The sequence below is a fragment of the Pelecanus crispus genome, chromosome 10 (assembly GCF_030463565.1).
Source record: "Pelecanus crispus isolate bPelCri1 chromosome 10, bPelCri1.pri, whole genome shotgun sequence".
Classification (NCBI taxonomy): Eukaryota; Metazoa; Chordata; class Aves; order Pelecaniformes; family Pelecanidae; genus Pelecanus; species Pelecanus crispus.
In genome coordinates, this window is record NC_134652.1 from 21,074,908 (window position 1) to 21,094,583 (window position 19,676).

The 19,676-nt window shown below is 47.9% G+C and overlaps 1 protein-coding gene across 1 annotated transcript; it reads left to right on the top strand.

Moving 5' to 3' along the window:
- Positions 1-1,062: 1,062 nt before the first annotated feature.
- Positions 1,063-19,084, top strand: DRGX (dorsal root ganglia homeobox). Its single transcript, XM_075717964.1, has 6 exons — positions 1,063-1,096; positions 4,425-4,522; positions 4,792-4,893; positions 7,472-7,644; positions 7,980-8,092; positions 18,819-19,084. Exons 1-6 carry the CDS (start codon positions 1,063-1,065, stop codon positions 19,082-19,084), a joined length of 786 nt encoding a protein of 261 aa, XP_075574079.1.
- The last annotated feature ends 592 nt before the right edge of the window (positions 19,085-19,676 follow it).

The window sequence follows — 19,676 nt, forward strand, 5'->3', positions numbered from 1 at the left end:
ACCTATCCAAGTTACTCACTGTAGACAGCGCTGGAAATAATCAGATTAAGGCCAATTATGCGTGAGATTATAAAGGCAAGTGCTGAGAGGCAGAGCATGCTGTAGACAGATATAAAGACATCTGGCCACTTCCAGAACTCCACAGAGCCCTTCTGTCTCTGCAGCCAAGAACTCACAGCGCCTTATTCCAGTGCAAAACACCCCCAAACCTTACTGGTGATTTTGACTTCTGTTCGGTTTAGGTATGGATTACTATTTTTATTTGCCTTCTGGATTTTTTTTAATATGACTGCATATAAATTTGGGTTTTTTTCTCGCTGAGGACATTGGTTTCCAGCCCGAACACAGCTCCCAGTGTGTTGGATGCTTTGAAAAGAAGACAGCTTTTAGGTTTTATTGCCGTTTCATTTAGGCAGAATAATTTAGATTTTTTTTTTTTTTAAACGGTTCATTCTTTGCTAGAAGCATTTTTTTGTTTATGTAATTATTTGCTCTAGAAGGGAATATCTGAGATAACTAGCTAGATGACTAGATAGATAACTAGATAGATAGATAGATGGATGAATGAGTGACTGAATGAATGGATAGGTGGATGGATAGAAAGATAGAAGAACAAGAGATAGATAATCTGCTATTCGGGGAGGAGGGGGAGAAAAAAAGAGAAGGAGAAGCAACAAAGTTTTACGGATTCTGAGTGCTGTGCACCTACCATGGAGTTCTCTGCCTTTGGCTTTTTCAGTTCGTTGCACAGTGTTAGACACTACTTTGCTTCCTCTGGGATGGGATCTAGGATTATCAATGAGTTTCTCTGGATGCTTTCTTCTGGTTATTCACCTGTTCTGTTCTTTCCCTCTCTCTCTGTCTTCAGGTCTGCAGGAGAGAGCTCGGCGGTGCCCGGCGGTGCCCGGCTGGGGAGCTGGTGCCGGTGTGTCGGTGTGGGGGGTGCGCGGAAGCCCCGCGCCCCGCGGGCTGGCCCCGGCCCCGGCCCCGGCCCCGGCCCCGGCCCCGGCCGCCCTCGGCCCCGCAGCGGCGGGCAGCGGGCGCCCGCCCGGCCGCAGGGCCATGTTCTACTTCCACTGCCCCCCGCAGCTAGAGGGTGAGTGTTGTCGCACAGAGACCTGTAAGTACAAGAGCTGAACTTCGGGGGGTGGCGGGGTGGGGTGTGCGCTGGGGGACGGAGGGACAAACTGCGGTCTGACTCGCTCCAAGAGCCGGCACTTTTGACAGTCGGGGTACAGATGCGTGCTGAGATAAAATGCAGATCTATAGAGACAGCCAAATATAAAAGCGCATCATCTTTTTCCTTGAGAAAACGCAGCCTTAACCCCCTCCCCGCGCCCAGCTTTCCCCTCTTGTCACAGGATGGAAAGAAGGATTGCATGATTGGGTTTGGTTTTTGTTTGGTTTTTTTTTTTTTTTTTAATTTGATTCCTGTTGGAAAGGCCTTGTTTTTACACCCCCACCCCCGTCATTTTGCCACCTGCCTCCCCTCTGTGGATAGCGATCCCGCAGTTGAGCCTCAGGCTACGAAAGAGATGCTTTTCTCCCCTCCCAGCACAGATGTTGGTGTCATGGCTGTAATCGGGACACTTTCAGGACGTGGTCACGCCTCCTCCCTCCAGCCAAAGGGACCGCATAAATCTTTAATGCTATTTTACAAACATTCTGCGGGAGGATGGGGAAAGACGGGGCACGACTGAAAAAAAAAAAAAAGAAAAATAAATATTTGGGAGGATTTTTTTTTCCTTTGTGTTATTGATCAGAGGGTTTTGTTTATTTATTCTGTTTGTTTCCTTTTTTAAAAGCAAATGGCAGCCTTCGGGATTTCCCCGTGTCACCCCGCGTATGCCCGGGCCCTCCGCCCCCGCTCCCTGCGCCCAGCGCTGGCGGTGCGGGGAGCGGCCCCGGCGCCTCCGGCTGCGGGCCGGCCGCCCTGCGGTGCCCGGGCAGCGCCCGTCCCCGCAAAATGCCGCTGCCCGCCCCCCCCGCCGCCCCGCACGGCGGGCGAGGGGCTTTCCCCGCTGCAGCGCTGCCAGGAAGCGGCGGGCCAGCGGCTTCATCCTCCTCCGGGGAAGGGTCGTCCCCCGTTTAAGCACGGCTGCCAGCGCACCCAAGCCGGCCTGCGCATCGCCGGCTGGAAAATTGTCCCCCCAAAGTTGGCCCCGGCCCGGCCGGGGGAGCCGGGGTGGGCAGGGCAGCGCCGGGGGGTCCCTCCGCGCTCCGCCAGCCCGCCCCGCCGCTGCCACCGAGCGCTGGGGCGGGCTTTGTTCGTTAGTTGTTGGCAGACAGCTTTGGAAACGTGCTCTTGTTTGTTTGTTTGCTTGGTTGGTTTTTTTCCGGTGGCAGTTTGGGGCTGGTGCCGGGTTTTGGCGGCCCGAGCCGTGGCGCGGTCCCCGCGGGCCGAGCGGCCCCTCGCTCTGCCGGCGTGGGCAGCAGCGGGGCGGGGGGGCGGCCTGCTGCTGAAGGGTGAAACAGCGTAGAGCATCCCAAGTTAAAAAAAAAAAAAAAAAAAGCAAAAAAAACCCCACACCAAACCGAAATACCCCCCCCCCCAAAAAAAAAAAAACAACCAAAAAACCACCCACCCATCGCCGAACCGAAGAAGCGGCCACAGAAAAGCCCTTTTCTGTCAGCGTTTTCGGTGGGTTTGGTCACGCGGGGAGCCCCGGCGGTGCCGGAGGGAGGTGGCCGGGCTCTGGGGGTCAAGGGGACACTATTTTGGTCTCTGATGAGCATCCCAGGGCCGTCCGTCTGTGCGAGGAAGGGGCTGGGGGCCGTGTTTATCTTCCGAATGATGCTGCGGGATGAGCGGCGACCTCCAGCCGCTGTGCCCCGAGGCGGGGCCGGCCCGGCCCGGCCCACTCCACCGGGCAGCGTCCTGGAGACGCTCGGCAACGCGCCTGTGGGTTTGGGTTCTTTTCTCTTCCGTGGTGTTTTGTTGTTTTGGTTTAGGGTTTTTGTTTGTTTTGGTTTGGGTTTGTTTGTTTTTTTTTTTTTTTTTACTCTGTTTTGTCAACGAACAGAAAGGGGGTGAAGCATTTCAGCCGGGGCACTGGTGATGTGTAACTGGGGGAGCCGCCAAGGCCGGGGTCCGCCCCACAGAAGGTGCTTCGCATCCCGGCGGACTGTCTCCCTTCTCGCGGCCTCCAACCAGGGACAAACTCCAGTGCCCCAATCCCCCTCGAACCCCCCCGTCGGGGAAGGGCAGGGGCTCCCTCCCGCAGCCCCGCTGCCGGGTCCCGGGATGAGGGCGGGGGCGCGGGGGGCGGCTCGGCCGCTGCTCGGAGCGGGTGCGGGTGTGCGGGGAGAAAGCTGCCGAGGGGCCCAGTCCTGCTCCTTCCAGGCACGGGGGCTTCCCCGTGCTCTCCCGGCAGGCAGGCAGGGCTTTTAGGAGCTCGAGCTGCCGTCGCCACACCTAGGTCAAAGCCTCGTCTCTTCGTCCTTTTAAAACACAAATGGCCCGAAAACGACCCTTTCCCGGGGCGAGCTGCCCCTCGCCCGCGGCGGGGTGAGCTCCGGTCGGCAGGACCCCCCAGGTGCCGGCAGGGCCCCCCAGGTGCCGGCAGGACCCCCAGGTGCCGGCAGGGCCCCCCAGGTGCTGGCAGGCCCCCCAGGTGCCGGCAGGACCCCCCAGTGCCGGCAGGACCCCCAGGTGCCGGCAGGACCCCCCAGGTGCTGGCAGGACCCCCAGGTGCCGGCAGGACCCCCAGGTGCCGGCAGGACCCCCCAGTGCCGGCAGGACCCCCAGGTGCCGGCAGGGCCCCCAGGTGCTGGCAGGACCCCCAGGTGCCGGCAGGGCCCCCCAGGTGCCGGCAGGACCCCCCAGTGCCGGCAGGACCCCCCAGTGCCGGCAGGGCCCCCAGGTGCCGGCAGGACCCCCCAGTGCCGGCAGGACCCCCAGGTGCCGGCAGGGCCCCCAGGTGCCGGCAGGACCCCCCAGTGCCGGCAGGACCCCCAGGTGCCGGCAGGACCCCCCAGTGCCGGCAGGACCCCCAGGTGCCGGCAGGGCCCCCAGGTGCCGGCAGGACCCCCCAGTGCCGGCAGGACCCCCAGGTGCCGGCAGGGCCCCCCAGTGCCGGCAGGACCCCCAGGTGCCGGCAGGGCCCCCAGGTGCCGGCAGGACCCCCCAGTGCCGGCAGGACCCCCAGGTGCCGGCAGGGCCCCCCAGTGCCGGCAGGACCCCCAGATGCCGGCAGGACCCCCCAGCCCGGCGGGGCTGCCGCTGCCCGGGCGGCTCCCGCGGCTCCTCCCAGGCCGGCCGAGCTGCTCGGGGCTCCGCGCCCCGCGGAGGTGGGGCAGCACTCCCGGCCCGCTCCCGCACGGCTCCGAGCCGGCGGCCCCGCCGGGGTGGCCCCGGCTCCGGGAGGGCGGCGGGGGCTGCGGCTCCGCGCCCCGCGGCCCCTAAGGCTGCTGTCCGCCCGCAGGCGCGGCCCCCTTCGGAGGTCACTCCGCCGGCGACTTCGACGACGGGTTCCTGCGAAGGAAGCAGCGCCGCAACCGCACCACCTTCACCCTGCAGCAGGTACGAGCCCGCTCCTCTCTGCCCCTGACCTGCCCCCCGATTGCCCCCTGCCTGCCCCCCTGCCTGCCCCCCTGCCGGCCCCCTGCACGCCCCGCACCGCCCGGCTCCCTGCCCGGCCCGCACCCGCAGCCCGGGGCGGCCCCGCTCTCCCCACCCCTCGCAGACCCCGCCGGGGCAGCCGGACAGACGGCCCCGGGCCGGCGGCTCCCGGCCCGGCCGGCGCCCCAGGCCCTGCCCTGACCCATGTTCCCTCTCCTCCCCTCCACCAGCTCGAGGCCCTGGAAGCTGTTTTCGCTCAAACCCACTACCCCGATGTGTTCACTAGGGAAGAGCTGGCTATGAAAATCAACCTCACGGAAGCCAGGGTGCAGGTAAACATTCTGGGGAATTATTTAACTCTCGGGTATTCAAACTGGCAAACTTTTTCTTTTTTTTTTTTTTTTTTTGACATCATGACTGCAGAGTGCACATTTGGCCAAAGAACGCAAATGAAGACGATCTGTCATTTTCATGATGCACTTTAATAACATCAACATAATGTGGAATATTAGATTAGGTTGATTAATCGGTCATTCATAATTAACTAGTGATAATGTTCTACACTAATTTGTCCGCGTCTCCAAGGTACTAAATTACATCAATGCACATCCATTTCCTTGCTTTTGGAGGGGGTGTGTGTGGAGAAAAGAGCTGAGACGTGATTCTCCAAAGCAACTATGACCACTGTCGAGCAATGAGGTTAGTCAACTGCAGGGAGCCCAGCTGCCAGGAAGAAATCTTCTACACCTCTTCAACTTTTCTCCCTTTTGCCTTCTTTCTAAACACTTAATTTAGACAGCTAAAGAGCCTGCAGAGCAATTCCCACGCCTTTAATATGATCCAATAAATACCATCGGCCACAATCTCTCTCTTTCCACCCCCACTCTTTATCACCCCTTCCTTTCTTCTCCCCACTCTTTTTCCCCCCTTTTTTTGACGCAGGTGTTTGTTTTTCCGTATCCAGGGATTGACTTTGAGTGTGTATAAGCTCTGCTAAGAACATCAGTCCTGCAGTTGTCAGAGGTGGATCCCTATAACTCTGCAGGCATCCACCACAGAGTTGCAAGCCATTTTTTGAACGCGATTATGTATTCGTTTTATTTATGGGGCTTTTCTGCACGCTGTTTTTGTATTTTCTTTTATTTAGGTGCTCGGGGTTAAGACTATGCAAAGATCTAATTGTAGGAAATATAATAGCTTGCCTTTTGTTCCCTAGGGTCATGTTAGTATCTCTTAAAACCCAATGGCTGAAGAGAGATAATGGAATTCACCGCAGTAAATTGGGGATTGTAAACAAATTATTTCTCCTATAATCAGATTATGCGATCCTGATTATTAAATCTGAACATGAATCATTGGTCATATGCGGGCAAATTAAACTGATTATTATTTGGAAATGAAAATCTCCTTTTGCCACTGCATTGTAGGTACTGGCTTAAAAAAATAATAAAAAATGCCATTTTGGCTATTGGTGCCTAAAGACTGAACTGCAAATTGAGATAAATGGCACAATTATTGAGCATTCAGAAGTGGAAGATCATAACTTCTTCCTGAAAGGTGCAAGGGTGAGATAGGGGTGGTGACAATTAGATTGCTGAGGACTGGTGTTTAGCCTTGTTGTTGCCTATTATGCAAACAGACAATAGATGCAAGCATTTGTTTAGCCTGCTTTCATGCAGGGACATGGGGAAACACAGAGGATGGGAGATATGTTTACATTTATACCCCTTGCTCATTCAAATATGATTAATGTGCTATAAAGCAGAGTCTTAATCGAAGATGATGTTGTCAAACAATAACTAAATAGGGAAATAAACGACTTCATCATGCTCTTTCCTCAGAAGCAGGCGAACTGTCAGTGCAAAGTCATTAAAATATGATAATGAAAAATAGCTCAATTAAATGTTGTTATAGCTGTGACCTTCATTCAATTAAGACACAAGAAAGTGTCTGCATTTTGCTTTGCATTTAACTGCTCTAAATTTAGAATATAGATAAAATCATTATTCAACGTTTGCTGATACATGCAATTAAAAGGCAGCTAACTAAAATGGAGTTGTAGGAGGAGAATAATAATAATAACAATCTCGCCTATACTTGAAGTCATGTATTAAAATGTGGATTTCCTGACCTCAAGAGAGGCTTGGCATTTTCCACCTCAAATAAGGTGCTTTCAGAGCATCAGCTCCAAGGTAAATGGAAAAAAAAAGAAGTGTTTGGACTAAAAGTCGGTGGATAAAATCAAGAACATGAATATTTGTGTTGCATTACAGGAAAAAAAAGTTTTGGAACTGATGTGTATTAAACTGCAGAATGATTTTTCAAAATTAGTATCTACTACCTTTTGAGTCCTCTAAATGCAGACTGGAAAAATACATCAGAGGAATAACAGAAAGTATCAGTCCTCTCTGTGAAATGGGCTGGATAAGATGGCCCGATACATACCTTTTCATTTCTGACCTCTCTGATTCTAGCAGCAGCTCATTTAAAGACATATACGGTTTTGTCAGAGCGCTTAGGTATGTATTTAAGTCCGTCCTTATACAAAAGGCTTTTAGACATGTTAAAACGTAGAAATCAGTGAGAACTAAATGTGTGCATAAAGGCAAGCACGCATTTAAATGTTTTGCTAACTGGCACAGTAACATCAAAACTCTTTTTTATTTTTTTTATTTTTAACATGACTTTTGAATGTCTTTAGACATTCCTGGTTTGTTTTCCAGACACAGAAATATTCCAGATACAAATGTAATCCTAAGGCTCAACTAGAATAACAATGGGGACACAAAATAAGAGGAAGTTTTAGCCAAGCTTCTAAATGACGGATTTCACTACATTAACAATTTACAGTTTCCTTGCTTCGCATTTGGCTAAACGTGGTATTCATCCTGGATTGCTCTCTTGCTCCAGGTGTGGTTCCAAAACCGGAGAGCTAAATGGAGAAAAACAGAGAGGGGTGCTTCAGACCAAGAGGGCTCTAAGGAGACAATGCCTGAGGTGGCACCTCCTGCGAGGAATTTAAATTCCCCTTCTCCAGCAGATCAAACCAGGAATAAAAAAGAGAGTCTGGAGATCCAGCAGAGGTAAGAGTAATACATGTTATCAGCTGCCTTTCTCTGGGGCAAGCATGCATCATACGTATGTATGTACATAGAGACTTGCCTGCTGGTAAGCCTTGACCTACGCAGTACCATCTTCAGGTACAGCCCAAATCATTAGAAGATGAGCTGTCTCTCTTGCAACTCACTGCTCCCCATGGAGATGTTGAGAATCTGTTGGCTGTGGGAGGCTAATGTTATCCAAGCTTGGTCCCGTCCAGTTGGACAGTGAGGCGCCAGCGTGTTTGTGTGCATGCACACACACTGTCTTTGGAATTGGCTAGTTCTGGTTTTGTAAGTTGTTTTCTCTTCTCCATCAGCCTGAGTCGAGCAGTGGGTCCTACAGGACCTTTCTTCCCTTCCTGCCTGCCGGGGACTCTTCTCAACACAGCCACCTACGCACAAGCTTTATCCCATGTCGCCTCTCTAAAAGGTAAGTGACTTTGTTTGACTTCAGGGATGGGCTCGAAGAGCAGCTCTTTTGGGCTAAGCAGCATGCTCCCACTTAAGCCAGAGGAGAAGCCTTTGGGAAACGATGGATCCTTCTTTCTGTTATGATTGGCGGCACTCGCACTGACTGATGCTGCAGGTACGGGAGTGAGTCTCCTGTTGTAAATTGTAGCATCACTTGTGGTGAAGCTCCTTCATTTTACACAGACAGTTTTAGTGAGGTCAGGGTTTGTCTCAAGGAGCGAGGCAGGTAGGGTTTACTCCTTTAGAGTTTTCTTTGCAAATGCTTTTTTTTTAAGAGTCAACTTTATACTAATAAATTAGTTATACACATCCTTTTGCATTATACATTACCTGGCAGCGTTACTGATGCCTCATCCGCTCTTTGCGTGCGGTTCCCTTTGCAGTACATCTCTGCACAACGCCAGCCCTTTCTCTTCTTGAACAGTAGGTCCACTCTGACAACTTGAATAAAGCGTGTGCATGGGGACAGGGGAGGATACAAAGTAATTCCTCATTACCTGGGACCCAGGCTTCAGGAAGGGTACATCCAGTGTCTATATCCTTTTCAGTTCCCAAAAAGCAGCAATACGCATCTTTTAAAAATAAATCACCAGCTGATCCATTAGCCATTCCTAGTCTAACAATTTATAAGACTAAGGGTGTAAGCAGGATGAATTCAATTTATAGATTTGTAGGATGTAAAGCCTCATAGCACTGCCAAGCACAAAGTGGCACATACATTTACCCGATGCCCCAATGTGGTGCAATAATTCGTGAGGGAATTTTCCCAGTTTAAGACCCTCCACTACGAACACAAATGTCCTCTAATACCTCTCACTATGTTCTCTGGCGAACCTCGTGCTCTTTGTGAGTATTTCCAGTTAAATCAGCATTGCCAAGGCATTTTCCTGAAGTGAATGCTTGGAACTGCTGAGTTTTACATTAAGTCCAGTGTCCTGTCCCCTGTTCCCCCTTCCCTCCTGTCTTTCCAAAAAAGCTGAAGCCAGACACACCATACAGCTACTGCTATTTTAATAGGTGTGGGACCTGTGATTTTGAATGAAGAAAAGCCATACAGGTGTGACCTGAGCCCAAAAACTTAAAGGATGACTGTCACCTAAACCCTGTAAGCAGGCAGTGGCTGTTGGACTGCACGAGTCCTCCTGATCTCTGCCCCGTGTCTGGGATGTCTTGGGGCAGAGACTTTCGGCTTCTTCCATTGGGCAGGAACAGCCTTTCTGGAGTACATACAGGTGAAATTCTTCAGGCAGAAAGATTGTTCATTGATAAATGTAGTCCTGGGCCGGCTGAAAGGTGTGGAAAAGTGGCTGTGTTCAGTGAATAGTTTTGGATGGAAGGAAGGGATTTTTTTTTTCTTAAAATTTACATTTAAGCATTTTCAAAATTGAATGCATCGATACATTGTTCCTCACTTGTTTCATGTCTAAATGTAGCTACATTTTAAGAAAAATAACCCCAATAGACAAAGGCCAAGCAAAACGAAATAAAAATGAATAGAAAAAATTGTCATGAGGTTTTTTTTTTAGTTTGATTTATTTGGAAGATTTCCAGATATTCTTTTCCATGATTTTACAGCTCAGTCACTAAATTGAGAAATTAATAATTTGCTTCTTTTTGCTTGATAGCAGTTTTACAACCTAGGAGCAGGAAAAATCCTATTCCTGAATCTCTTGTGGAGATACTTATTAGATAGTCAGTCGCCCAGGCTAAGAGGCAGTGTCCCTGAAAAATTTGTCCCAAATGTGAATATAGATTTTTTTGTATAGTGATGGTCAATTATGAGATGCATGCATATTCTGTTGATGATGATGAATGTTGTCAGCTACATGTGCAGTTCATTGCATGATACCCGGTTTATATTTCCTGCCTGCCACTAGAAATCTCCAGATACATGCAAGGGGACTGGGATAATGTAGTATATTTTGATTTTAAGAAATCCAGATACAGATTTGCATATCCGCATATCCACCTACCAGGAGCTTTGTGGAGCTGTCTGTGCCTGTCAGCATATTGTTATACTTGCAAGGAACTGGTAGACTGAGTTGCCGCTTTGAGGGGAGATCTTTTTCTTCTGCAGCTAGGTCTCAGTAATGTCAAATTTTGGCTTTGAGGTTAAGGGGGAAGAATTTGTTGTTCTGTGAGGTGGCAAATTTGATTTATACAAGCAGAGAATGATAGTAGCATCTTTCTTGTGGTATTTACATATGGACTGTTGTCTCCTCTTTCCTTGGCTCATCTCCACAAGTTCCTCTTTCCCTGTTTCTCCAAGAGCAACTCACTTGGTCTGGAGTAGGGGTTGTGCACAGCAGACTTTGAGCTTCAATCTCATTAATTGGCGATGATGAACAGGACGATCTCTAGAGGTTCTGAGTGGACCAAAAGTATCACAGGCCTGATTTGCATTTTGTTTTTCTTTGGTATGGAAACACCAGGTGAATGGTGGTTCATCTAAACCAATGTATCTGAGAGCACAACCAAGCTCACACGTCAGTCTGGAGGAAGAGATAATAGTTATGGGATGGAAGGAAAGGACAGGGAGAGACACACGTGTTCACAAAACCTTTATATGACCTTCGTCTTGCTCAATTCAGTTTATTTGACTCTCCCTTCTCATTTCCCCCTTTGAGCTAGGAGTTGATTCGTACACTTCAGGCCTGTCAAAGGAGAACTAACCCTACATTTAGGAGGGCATTAGTCTGTGTCTTTATGTGTCTTAATGAAGTGACCTAAGCCTCTTCCTTGAGAATCTAGGCGCATTTTGCAGCAGAAATGCCGACAGGACTGCCACAGTGATTCCGAGGGCATAGGACTTTATGCCACATGAAATTCCATCAAACTCAGCACAGGGCATAAAATACTGAGCTGTTTGGCTTTTTAATTGCTTGGATAAGGAGAAATTCAGCAAGTAGTAAGGTTTTCCAAGATTTTGCAAGTTTTGCTGAAGAGTGAAATGACCAAGAGCTCTTCCTGGTATGTCTCTTGTGCCGACCATGCTTTGAAACTAACAGGGATTCTTTGTGCTTTTGAAAGCAAAATAGTTGCTGTAGAATCAGAGCACCATTTCACTACCAATGGATGCATGACCTCACTTTTTTGTATGCAAATGTCAAATTAAATGCAGCTCCTCTATGTGGATCCCATAAATAGGTATGTATTCCCACCACTGGGAGAATAATCCTGGCCAGTAAAGGGAATCATATTCTTCAGTGAGGCCGTAAAAGCTGTCTGCAGACAAATGGGCACTCTCAGCACATCAGATACTACTGGGAAGTCTAGGTTGTTTTGTTATTCTTTTGAGAAGACAAGACATGCTTTGTTGGGCTTGTGAGCCAACGCTTCATTGGTGTCAGTGAGTAATATTTGACTGATGCTTTAGAAGGAGACAATTAAAATCAATACAGTGAATAACAAGTGATGATGGTGATGTAACTAATTAACAATTATTTTATGCTCTCAGGGACCATTTTTATTCTGCCACCTGAGAGTTCTCTGTCTTCTGTAAAGAAACTAATACCTCTCTTTCTCCTTCTCTGATTTTGATTGCTTGGCTCCAGACCCAGATTTCCAAGGCTGCATAAAGTGTCTAGGGCACATAGTTCCTGATTCAAATTTGTGCTATGAGGATATAATAGTTGATGATAAAGTTGGTCTAGTAGAGACAAGAAATTTCAGGACAGCCTAGCATGGGGCAGGGACTGAGCCTGCAACTTGGCTTTTGGAAAGACTGTGCAGGGCACTGTAGGCTTGCCTTATGCTTTGTGTGGCTCTGCAACTCTTCAACAGACAGCACTCATCTGGACCCCACATGTGCCTCTTCTAGGTAAATGGGGGATATTGTTGGAGCATGAGACTAGGTCTGCTCTGATGAATGAGAAGAAAGCTATTCTCCCTAAGCAATATGCCACATGAACACTGCTGTCTCTGTGTCGTGGTTTAGCCCCAGCCAGCAACTAAGCACCACGCAGTTGCTCGCTCAGTCCCCCTATCCCAATGGGATGGGGGAGAGAATCGGAAGAGTAAGAGTGAGAAACACTCCTGGGTTGAGATAAGAACAGTTTAATAATTGAAATAAAGTAAAAGAGTAATGATGATAATAACAAAATAACAAAATAATAATAATAATAATAATAATAATAATAATAATAATAATAATAATAATAATAATAATAATAATAATAATAATATACAAAGCAAGTGATGCACAATGCAATTGCTCACCACCCGCCGACTGATACCCGGACAGCTCCTGAGCAGCGATCGCAGCCCCCCAGCCAACCCCCGCCCCCCGCCCCAGTTTATATACTGAGCATGACGTCATATGGTATGGAATAGCCCTTTGGGCAGTTTGGATCAACTACCTTGGCTGTGCCCCCTCCCAGTTTCTTGTGCACCTGGCAGAGCATGGGAAGCTGAAAAGTCCTTGACTAGCGTAAGGAGTACTTAGCAACAGCTAAAACATCAGCGTGTTATCAGCATTCTTCTCCTACTAAATCCAAAACACAGCACTATGCCAGCTACTAGGAAGAAAATTAACTCTATCCCAGCCAAAACCAGGACACTCTGAAACTGAGATTTTTTTTTTTTTTTTTTTCCCTCAAAGCAATGGTATTGCCACTGCAGGATGTGCTGTGAAGAAAGCAGGCCAATACAATAGTGATCAGAACTGTAATTCAGAGCATAGATAATTCAGAGCATAGACCGTTCCAGAGAAAAGTATATTACCACTGGACAGTTTTTCTCTGTTTCTATCCAATATTCTCTATTCAGTAATAGAAAAGACCTTTTCCTTCTCTTAGGTGAGTCCCCTTCCTCTCTGAAGTTTAGCACATTGGAGGCTATACTTAATAGCAAGCGTCTGTTAACTACCATATTACCTCACTATGTACTATTCTTTCAGGAAATGCAATTTCTCATTGGAAAAATTAGCATAAGATCATAATTTCTGTGGTATACAGGGTTTCCTCCTTCAGGATTTGAAGTTCTTCACCACTGGCCATAGTCAGGAAGAAGGTTGGCTTGCATAGTTGAAATTGCTAGTGTTTTTTATTCTCTGAAATTGTCCTAATTTGACAACTATGCTACTTCATTGTGGTAAGTTTGACATTTCCATGATCTTCCAAGATGAATCACTTACTGTAAACCATGCATCTGCAGTCCATTTAGTAGATTTAATTGCAGACTTCAAATATGAAAGGAAAATACTTGTTTTATTTATGGGCTGTATAACAATAGAGTCATCAGGAGAAGCTAGTGTTCTGTGCAGAGAGAGACCTCAAAGTACCTTCTTAATGGATGACAGCATGAATGCAATTCATTAATGTAGAAGATGTTATTAATGGGTGTAAACAAGAATCTCCGGTTTTTAGCGGAAGTGTTCTACCATTTCTGGTGGCTGAGGCCAAGAGTGTGTCTGTTACATTCCACTGAAATTTCCCCAGACCCCGCGATGAGTGCAGTGTATGAGGAGAGAAATAATTACACTTGCCAGGGAATTACTTTCATAATTCACCCACAGCTCTGCTGTGTGCAAGTTATAGCTCAGTTGGTTTTCATGGCACCTCCACACTACTGATAGAGAAGCAGGATTGCATTATGCACATCAAAGTGGATATTCCAGGACACCATTGATTAGGCTCTTTTATGGTTTGTTGCTGCTGTGGTTGCTGTTGTTCATATTAGGGAAGCTTAATTGCAGTATCGAGGAAAAAAAACACAACTAGAACTGCCCATCCATTACATTTCAATGTCTATTATGGAAAGATGAAGAGAATTTGCCTGATTCCATTGGGCAATTCCCATTTCCAAGGCTGAGAAAGAAGTGTTCAAGGACCTAACTTACCCTTGAACTTGAGTTTACCAAATTGAAGCACCACTGCTTGCCATGAGACTGCGGTATGGGAATCAAAACTCTTGGGGTCCTTTATTTTCTCTGTCATTCTTGATTATGGACTTAGTGACTTTTCTCATGTAACACAGCAAATACATCAAGTGGGTTCCGTTTAGCATTTTCCCTAGTTTACCTGCCACTGTAGCTTTAGAGAACTTAAAACATTTCTTTAGTTTGCTGCAGATGCACAGACCTTGAGCAAATTACTTTGATTCCCATACCACAGGTCCCCAACTCTAGCACTGCCTTACCTTGCAGGTAGATTTTTTTGGTCTTTATCACAAATATTAGAGAAAATGCAGATACTAGGAGCCCTAAGAGCCATGGGAAGGAAATGGGTAATGGCTTGTTCCTCCAGGACAAATCTTGATTAGCTGGGCAGGGGTTCCTATTGACCCCTCTCGGAGTGACACATGTCAGCAGGATTTAGGGTCAGATCATGTTTTTGATGTGGAAGGGAAGGGTGGTAAATGGTTTCTGAGCTGACAGTACTGAAAGGACTGGTTCTGTTCTCCCAGCTCGTGTGGGCTTTGCTGCCAGCTTTCCTGTCCAAACAGGCAAGGTCTTGGCTTCTGAATTTTTTTTTTTTTGAACAGTACAAATGGCACAAATAAAGAAGGATTAAATCCTCCAGTTCCAGTGTCAAGTTATTTACACAAAAAGGCTCCTGCTAGAGCAACTGAGCCAGATCGTCAGCTCTGTTGTTTGCTTTGGGCATATAGGGTTCACAAGCCAAGGAGATACGAAATTATAACATTGGACTCTGCTGTCAGCTCTGAAGTGCTCTTCCAGCCTCTGGGCAGCACAGGGTGCCTTCCACACTTAACCAGCTTAGGCATTAGAAGGAGGACCCATCTAGCACAACTTTAGCAGCCTTGAGGCCACCCTAAATTATACTGGGAACATCTGGTGTCTCTCCATTTCAGGCTTTAAGTTCATGCCTTTTTTGTTCTTCTGAACCTCCTGATTCACTGCTCAGGAAGGTTTGGATAAAGCCACTTTTGTTTTTCCTGCTTGTGTCTCATGCTTTAATAGACACAGTGTTGGCATCATGTATGAAGAGCAAGAGGGAGCTCCCTTCGAATCAGCTCTCACTGGTAAACGATACTATGGACTTGAGGTTGTTGACCTTCCAACCCTTGTGAAAGTGATTTCAGAGTTTGTGAGGATTTAAGAGTTCAAGCAGACCAATGTGACTACTATCAGAAGAAAACAATACTTAAATAAAGCATAATATTTTCTCTGAAAACTAAACAGCATGCATTGACAAGTGAGGATTTTAAATGGGAATTTTTCCATGCTTCCCTCCATGTTAGGTTGCTGTTCAGCTGTCCACATCAAATGCTGATATGCACAAATACTGAAAAAAGAAGGGAACTGGGGTTTTGCCTTTTGGAAAGGCAATCTATTAAATTCTTTAAACTGTTGAGTTGAAATATAAAATATATATTTTAAATACTTACTTATCAATATGGGCCCCGCTCCCACCCCACTCTTCTCAGCCGAAACTGAACCTTGGAACTGCACAAAAGGGTCCGCAACCAAAATTGTAGATCAAATGTCATTTCAATTGAAATGTGATGTTGGCAGAGACAAGACAGAACTAATTTAATTTTTCCTGTCAGTCTCTGTAGTAGATCAATTAAACTGCCAAGTGGATCAAATATTTCAGACTGTATTTATTACATTAAGTATTTATGTTCAGGCTGAGCATTTAAAGTATGATCTCATATAGGAATACAAGGAAGTTCAGATCAATTCAGCAGAATTTGCTGTAAGTTAATGGAAATCTAATTGTGTATTTTAATTTTGTGTACAGGAGGCAGTAAGTTCCTGAAAGAAAGAAAATGGTTCCTTGTCCGTATTGTAGTAACTTGATCCAAATCCCATTAAAGTAATATCAGACTGTCATAGATGTTAGTGGAAGCTGGATCAAGATCTAGGGCTAACGGCTTAAGCCTCACTGATTTTGATGGTAGCTAGGTGGCTGAGTTCCTCTGAGGATCCAAAATAAGTAGGAATGGTTCCTTCCTTCCCCACTGTGGACTCAGGGATACTGCAATAAGATGTAGAAAAACATTGATGTCTGCTATATGTGGATGCCTCTTTCTTGGTGAAAGTCAGATCCCTGTCCATCGTGGGCTGATGATGGGCAGGTGGAGAACTTGGACTCCTGATTCTCCCATCGTTCGTCTCGGCTTCTGTGCCAGCAAAGTCCGATAGATTTCACTGGACTTGCTACCCGCAGACACAGGCAATTGTAAAGTAGATTCAACCTTCCTTTTACATTAAAAAGAAATAGGGCTAAATCCTACTCTCCTGTATTCTAGCTTGACCCTGGAGCAAATTACACTTGTTACTTTACATTTTTTTTCTGGTGTGAGCTGTTGTTTGCAAATATTTTAACCTCAGTGAAAATGAAAGGAATGGTTTATGGGTGAATTATTGCTAGAGGTAGCCTAGTTTCCACCACAGGTAACTCTGCACCCTCAGGTTGCAGAGCCACTTGTGTAATATCAGGTCTAATTATTAAGCAAAGAGCTTAGATTGGTACTGAAGACTGATAAATATTTTATCCCTCTCTAACAATGGAATGAAAATTATTCTTAGGGAATGGAGCTGATTCTTGCTCTTTTGAAAAGGGGAAGGGTCTTTTCCACTTCTCCCCACCTCCCGCTAAGCAGACGATGTCTGTGCTCGGTCCTGCATTAGGTACCGCAGATGGGCCAGCCCTCCCCTCAGCCTGGGAGCTGAACAGCCGCGTTTGAAAGTCTCCCTCAGTTTGTGTTAGAAAGCAGCAGTGCAAAGACAGCTGATGCACAGGCAGGCCTCCACGCTCCCCCTTTCAGAGCTGAACCTTAAGGTAGTGGGGCTTAATAATAGTGAAGAAACAGACTTCTGTGTGGCTTTTGCAGCTAAAGACCTGCTGCAAACTGTAGGGTCTCGGAAGTGCCAATCTTCCTCTCCTCCCTCTTGTTAAAACAGTGGCCGTCCAGCACGCCTGAAGTGGCTGCAATTCAAGAGGGCAAAAAATGACTTTATGAACATGGTTGGTGGTGGCAAAAACTGTAAGTTGTGTTACTGAGTGGCTTTTGTTATAAACCCTCCTTCTGAGCTGCTTAAAGCAGCCACAGAATTCAAGATTGACCTTCCTAGTGCTAAAAGCAAAAAAATAGAGGATTTTAGTCAAGTGCTGAAACTTGCTTGTGCGATTCATTTGAATGCCTGGACCCATGGAAATGTTGGTCTGCTGATCATATGCTCTATCAGAGGAGCAGTAGAAGAGAAAATAAGACTTTCTAGTTACATTAATAACTTGTCCCTTTCAGGTTGTTTTTTTTAAAATGCAAAGGGTATTTTTTTCTGAACGTTACCTGCAAGCTGCTAATCTCTTACAATTGCCATGGAGAAGTTTTGCGAACACCCTAAAAACAAACAACTGTCTGCCTTCATCCCTAGCAGATGGGTGCTGACCCGTTGCTACCGAGAGCAGAAGTGTAAAAGAAAGACTACCTGCTCCCTGCAGGTTATTAGTTCCATCACTTAGTCATGAGCCATTTAACTCACACATTAACTGCAGAAATTAAAGCAAGTCCTTGGCTTGGAAAGATCAGAGGAAGACATTGCATCATGTCAGAATGTGTGCAGACAGGCCGTTTCTTGTTGGGAGGTAGCATATCAGCAAAGGACAGGTTTTTGTCAGGGGCGTAGAAGAGGATGTGGAGTTTGTGTGGACTCTGAGACCCCTGGAAAGATGGTGTAACTCAACATGTCTTACCAGAGAGTAAATTATAGTAGCAGCTCAGCCATCCCACCCTGCTTCCCCTCCCTGCTCCTCTGACACATTCTCCTTCATTCAATAGATGCATCTAAGCTAGGTGCCAGGGCAGCTTTTTGGATGGACTGCATGTCCTGCCCAGTGATCAATCTACACTTCCAGGTGTGCTTGTTTGGCAACTGGACCAAGTCCCAGCGTTATCAAAGATGAGCCAGAGAAACAGCATGTGGTAGTCCAGCTCAGGAAGGCAGCTGACGGAGTGAGGACTGCCTCTGGCAGTGGGTTGCAGGGTAGCCTTTTGACTTAAAGGGAGAGGAATACTCATTTCACTCTCTCTCCAGTGTTTTATTGCCTGCTTGGGACAGCCCCTGTGTCTCAGATGACAGGATGGATATGATCTAGCCTGTCTCTCCTGGTGGGACTCTTAAGCCATGTCAGCAGCAGCAGCTTTAGGCGGCCTTGGCTCATTTCTGGAGGCCGTTCTCCTCAAGGTGCCATCCTTAAGCAGCACAGACGTTGGGTGGGTGCAGGTAGAACAGACTTCTGCAGGTAGACATGATGCCAATAGTTGGCAGGGGCCTGGCCAAGGAAAAGCCTATTTCATCTTACAGTGAGATAGGAGAAGGTCATTAGTTCCTGCATAATAACCAGAATATTTTCACCTTTCTCTCTGCAGTAAACTTTCAGGTGTAGATAAGTGATGGGGGAGATTGCATGTGTGATCTAAACTTCACTGCTTGCTTCTGCGTCTGCTTGCCCTCACTCGCTCTGTTTGTCACCCTGGATGACTCACAGTGTAAGATCCCTCACAGTGGGCCTCCGCAGAACAGGATCTGGCTTTTCTATCCCTGATCCAGAGAAAAACTATGTACCCACTAAAGGTCAATAGGGGAGGGGGTTGTTGCCATTCGAGACCCCAACGCCTTCTCTGCCCTCTCCAGATTGACCGTGGAGGGAACAGTCAGACAGTCCCCATGACCTTCCCCGTCAGTGATGGTGCCTTGTCTCCTTCCTCCCCAGGGAGCCCGCTGTGCTCGTGCTGTGTTCCAGACCCCATGGGCCTCTCCTTCCTGCCCACCTATGGCTGCCAAAGCAACCGCACCGCCAGTGTGGCTGCACTGCGCATGAAGGCCCGGGAGCACTCGGAGGCTGTGCTCCAGTCTGCCAACCTCCTGCCCGCCGCCAGCAGCAGCCCCACTCCTCCTGCCAAACCTGGCCCCGAGGGCAGCCAGGACAAGCAGCCCTCTCCAGCCAAGGAGCACATGGAAGGAGAGAAGAGTGTATGAAGCCGGTCTGATGCTGGCCCCTCGGCTCAGGGCAGGGACCCGCCGCCGAGGCCCTGCCGTGGGGTGAACTGCAGCGTGGCCATGCCCCAGCAGGATGTCACAGGGCCACCAGGGACCCACCAAGTCTGAGTGGCCTCTTTGGCTGCCTTTCACGCACCCTTGCTTTTCTTGCGCCACTGTAGGTTCATTCCCCTGATTTATCGGCACTATCTGTCTTTGGAAACATTTGTGAAACTGTTTTTAGCCCCGCCTCCAAATCCCAGGGACACCGAAACGCCCAGGATCCTGGCTTGCTCCCGCGCATCTCGGCTCCCCATCCTGCCTGAGATGGAGGGCTGGCAGAAGGGCAGTGCTTCCAGATGCGAGGTCCACGGCAGGAGAGGCATCCAGGCACCATTTACCTCACTGCGCACAGCAGAGGTAAAGGAATATGCAGGAATATACCACTCTGGCCTGCTGTTTTCTGATGGCGTTTGACTTCAACCAAATGTATCCCAGGCAAGCCAGGTGTAAGAGAAGCAGAAAATAGAATGAAACTCGTCATAATTTTTTCCTTCTCCCTTCTTTTCCCTGAAAGTGAAACTTTCCATGG

Coding starts and splice junctions, on each gene's coding strand:
- DRGX (XM_075717964.1), top strand. CDS start 1,063: ATGTTCTACTTCCACTGCCCCCCGCAGCTAGAGG. Junction 1,097..4,424: donor CTGCCCCCCGCAGCTAGAGG/GTGAGTGTTGTC, acceptor GTCCGCCCGCAG/GCGCGGCCCCCTTCGGAGGT. Junction 4,523..4,791: donor CCACCTTCACCCTGCAGCAG/GTACGAGCCCGC, acceptor CCCCTCCACCAG/CTCGAGGCCCTGGAAGCTGT.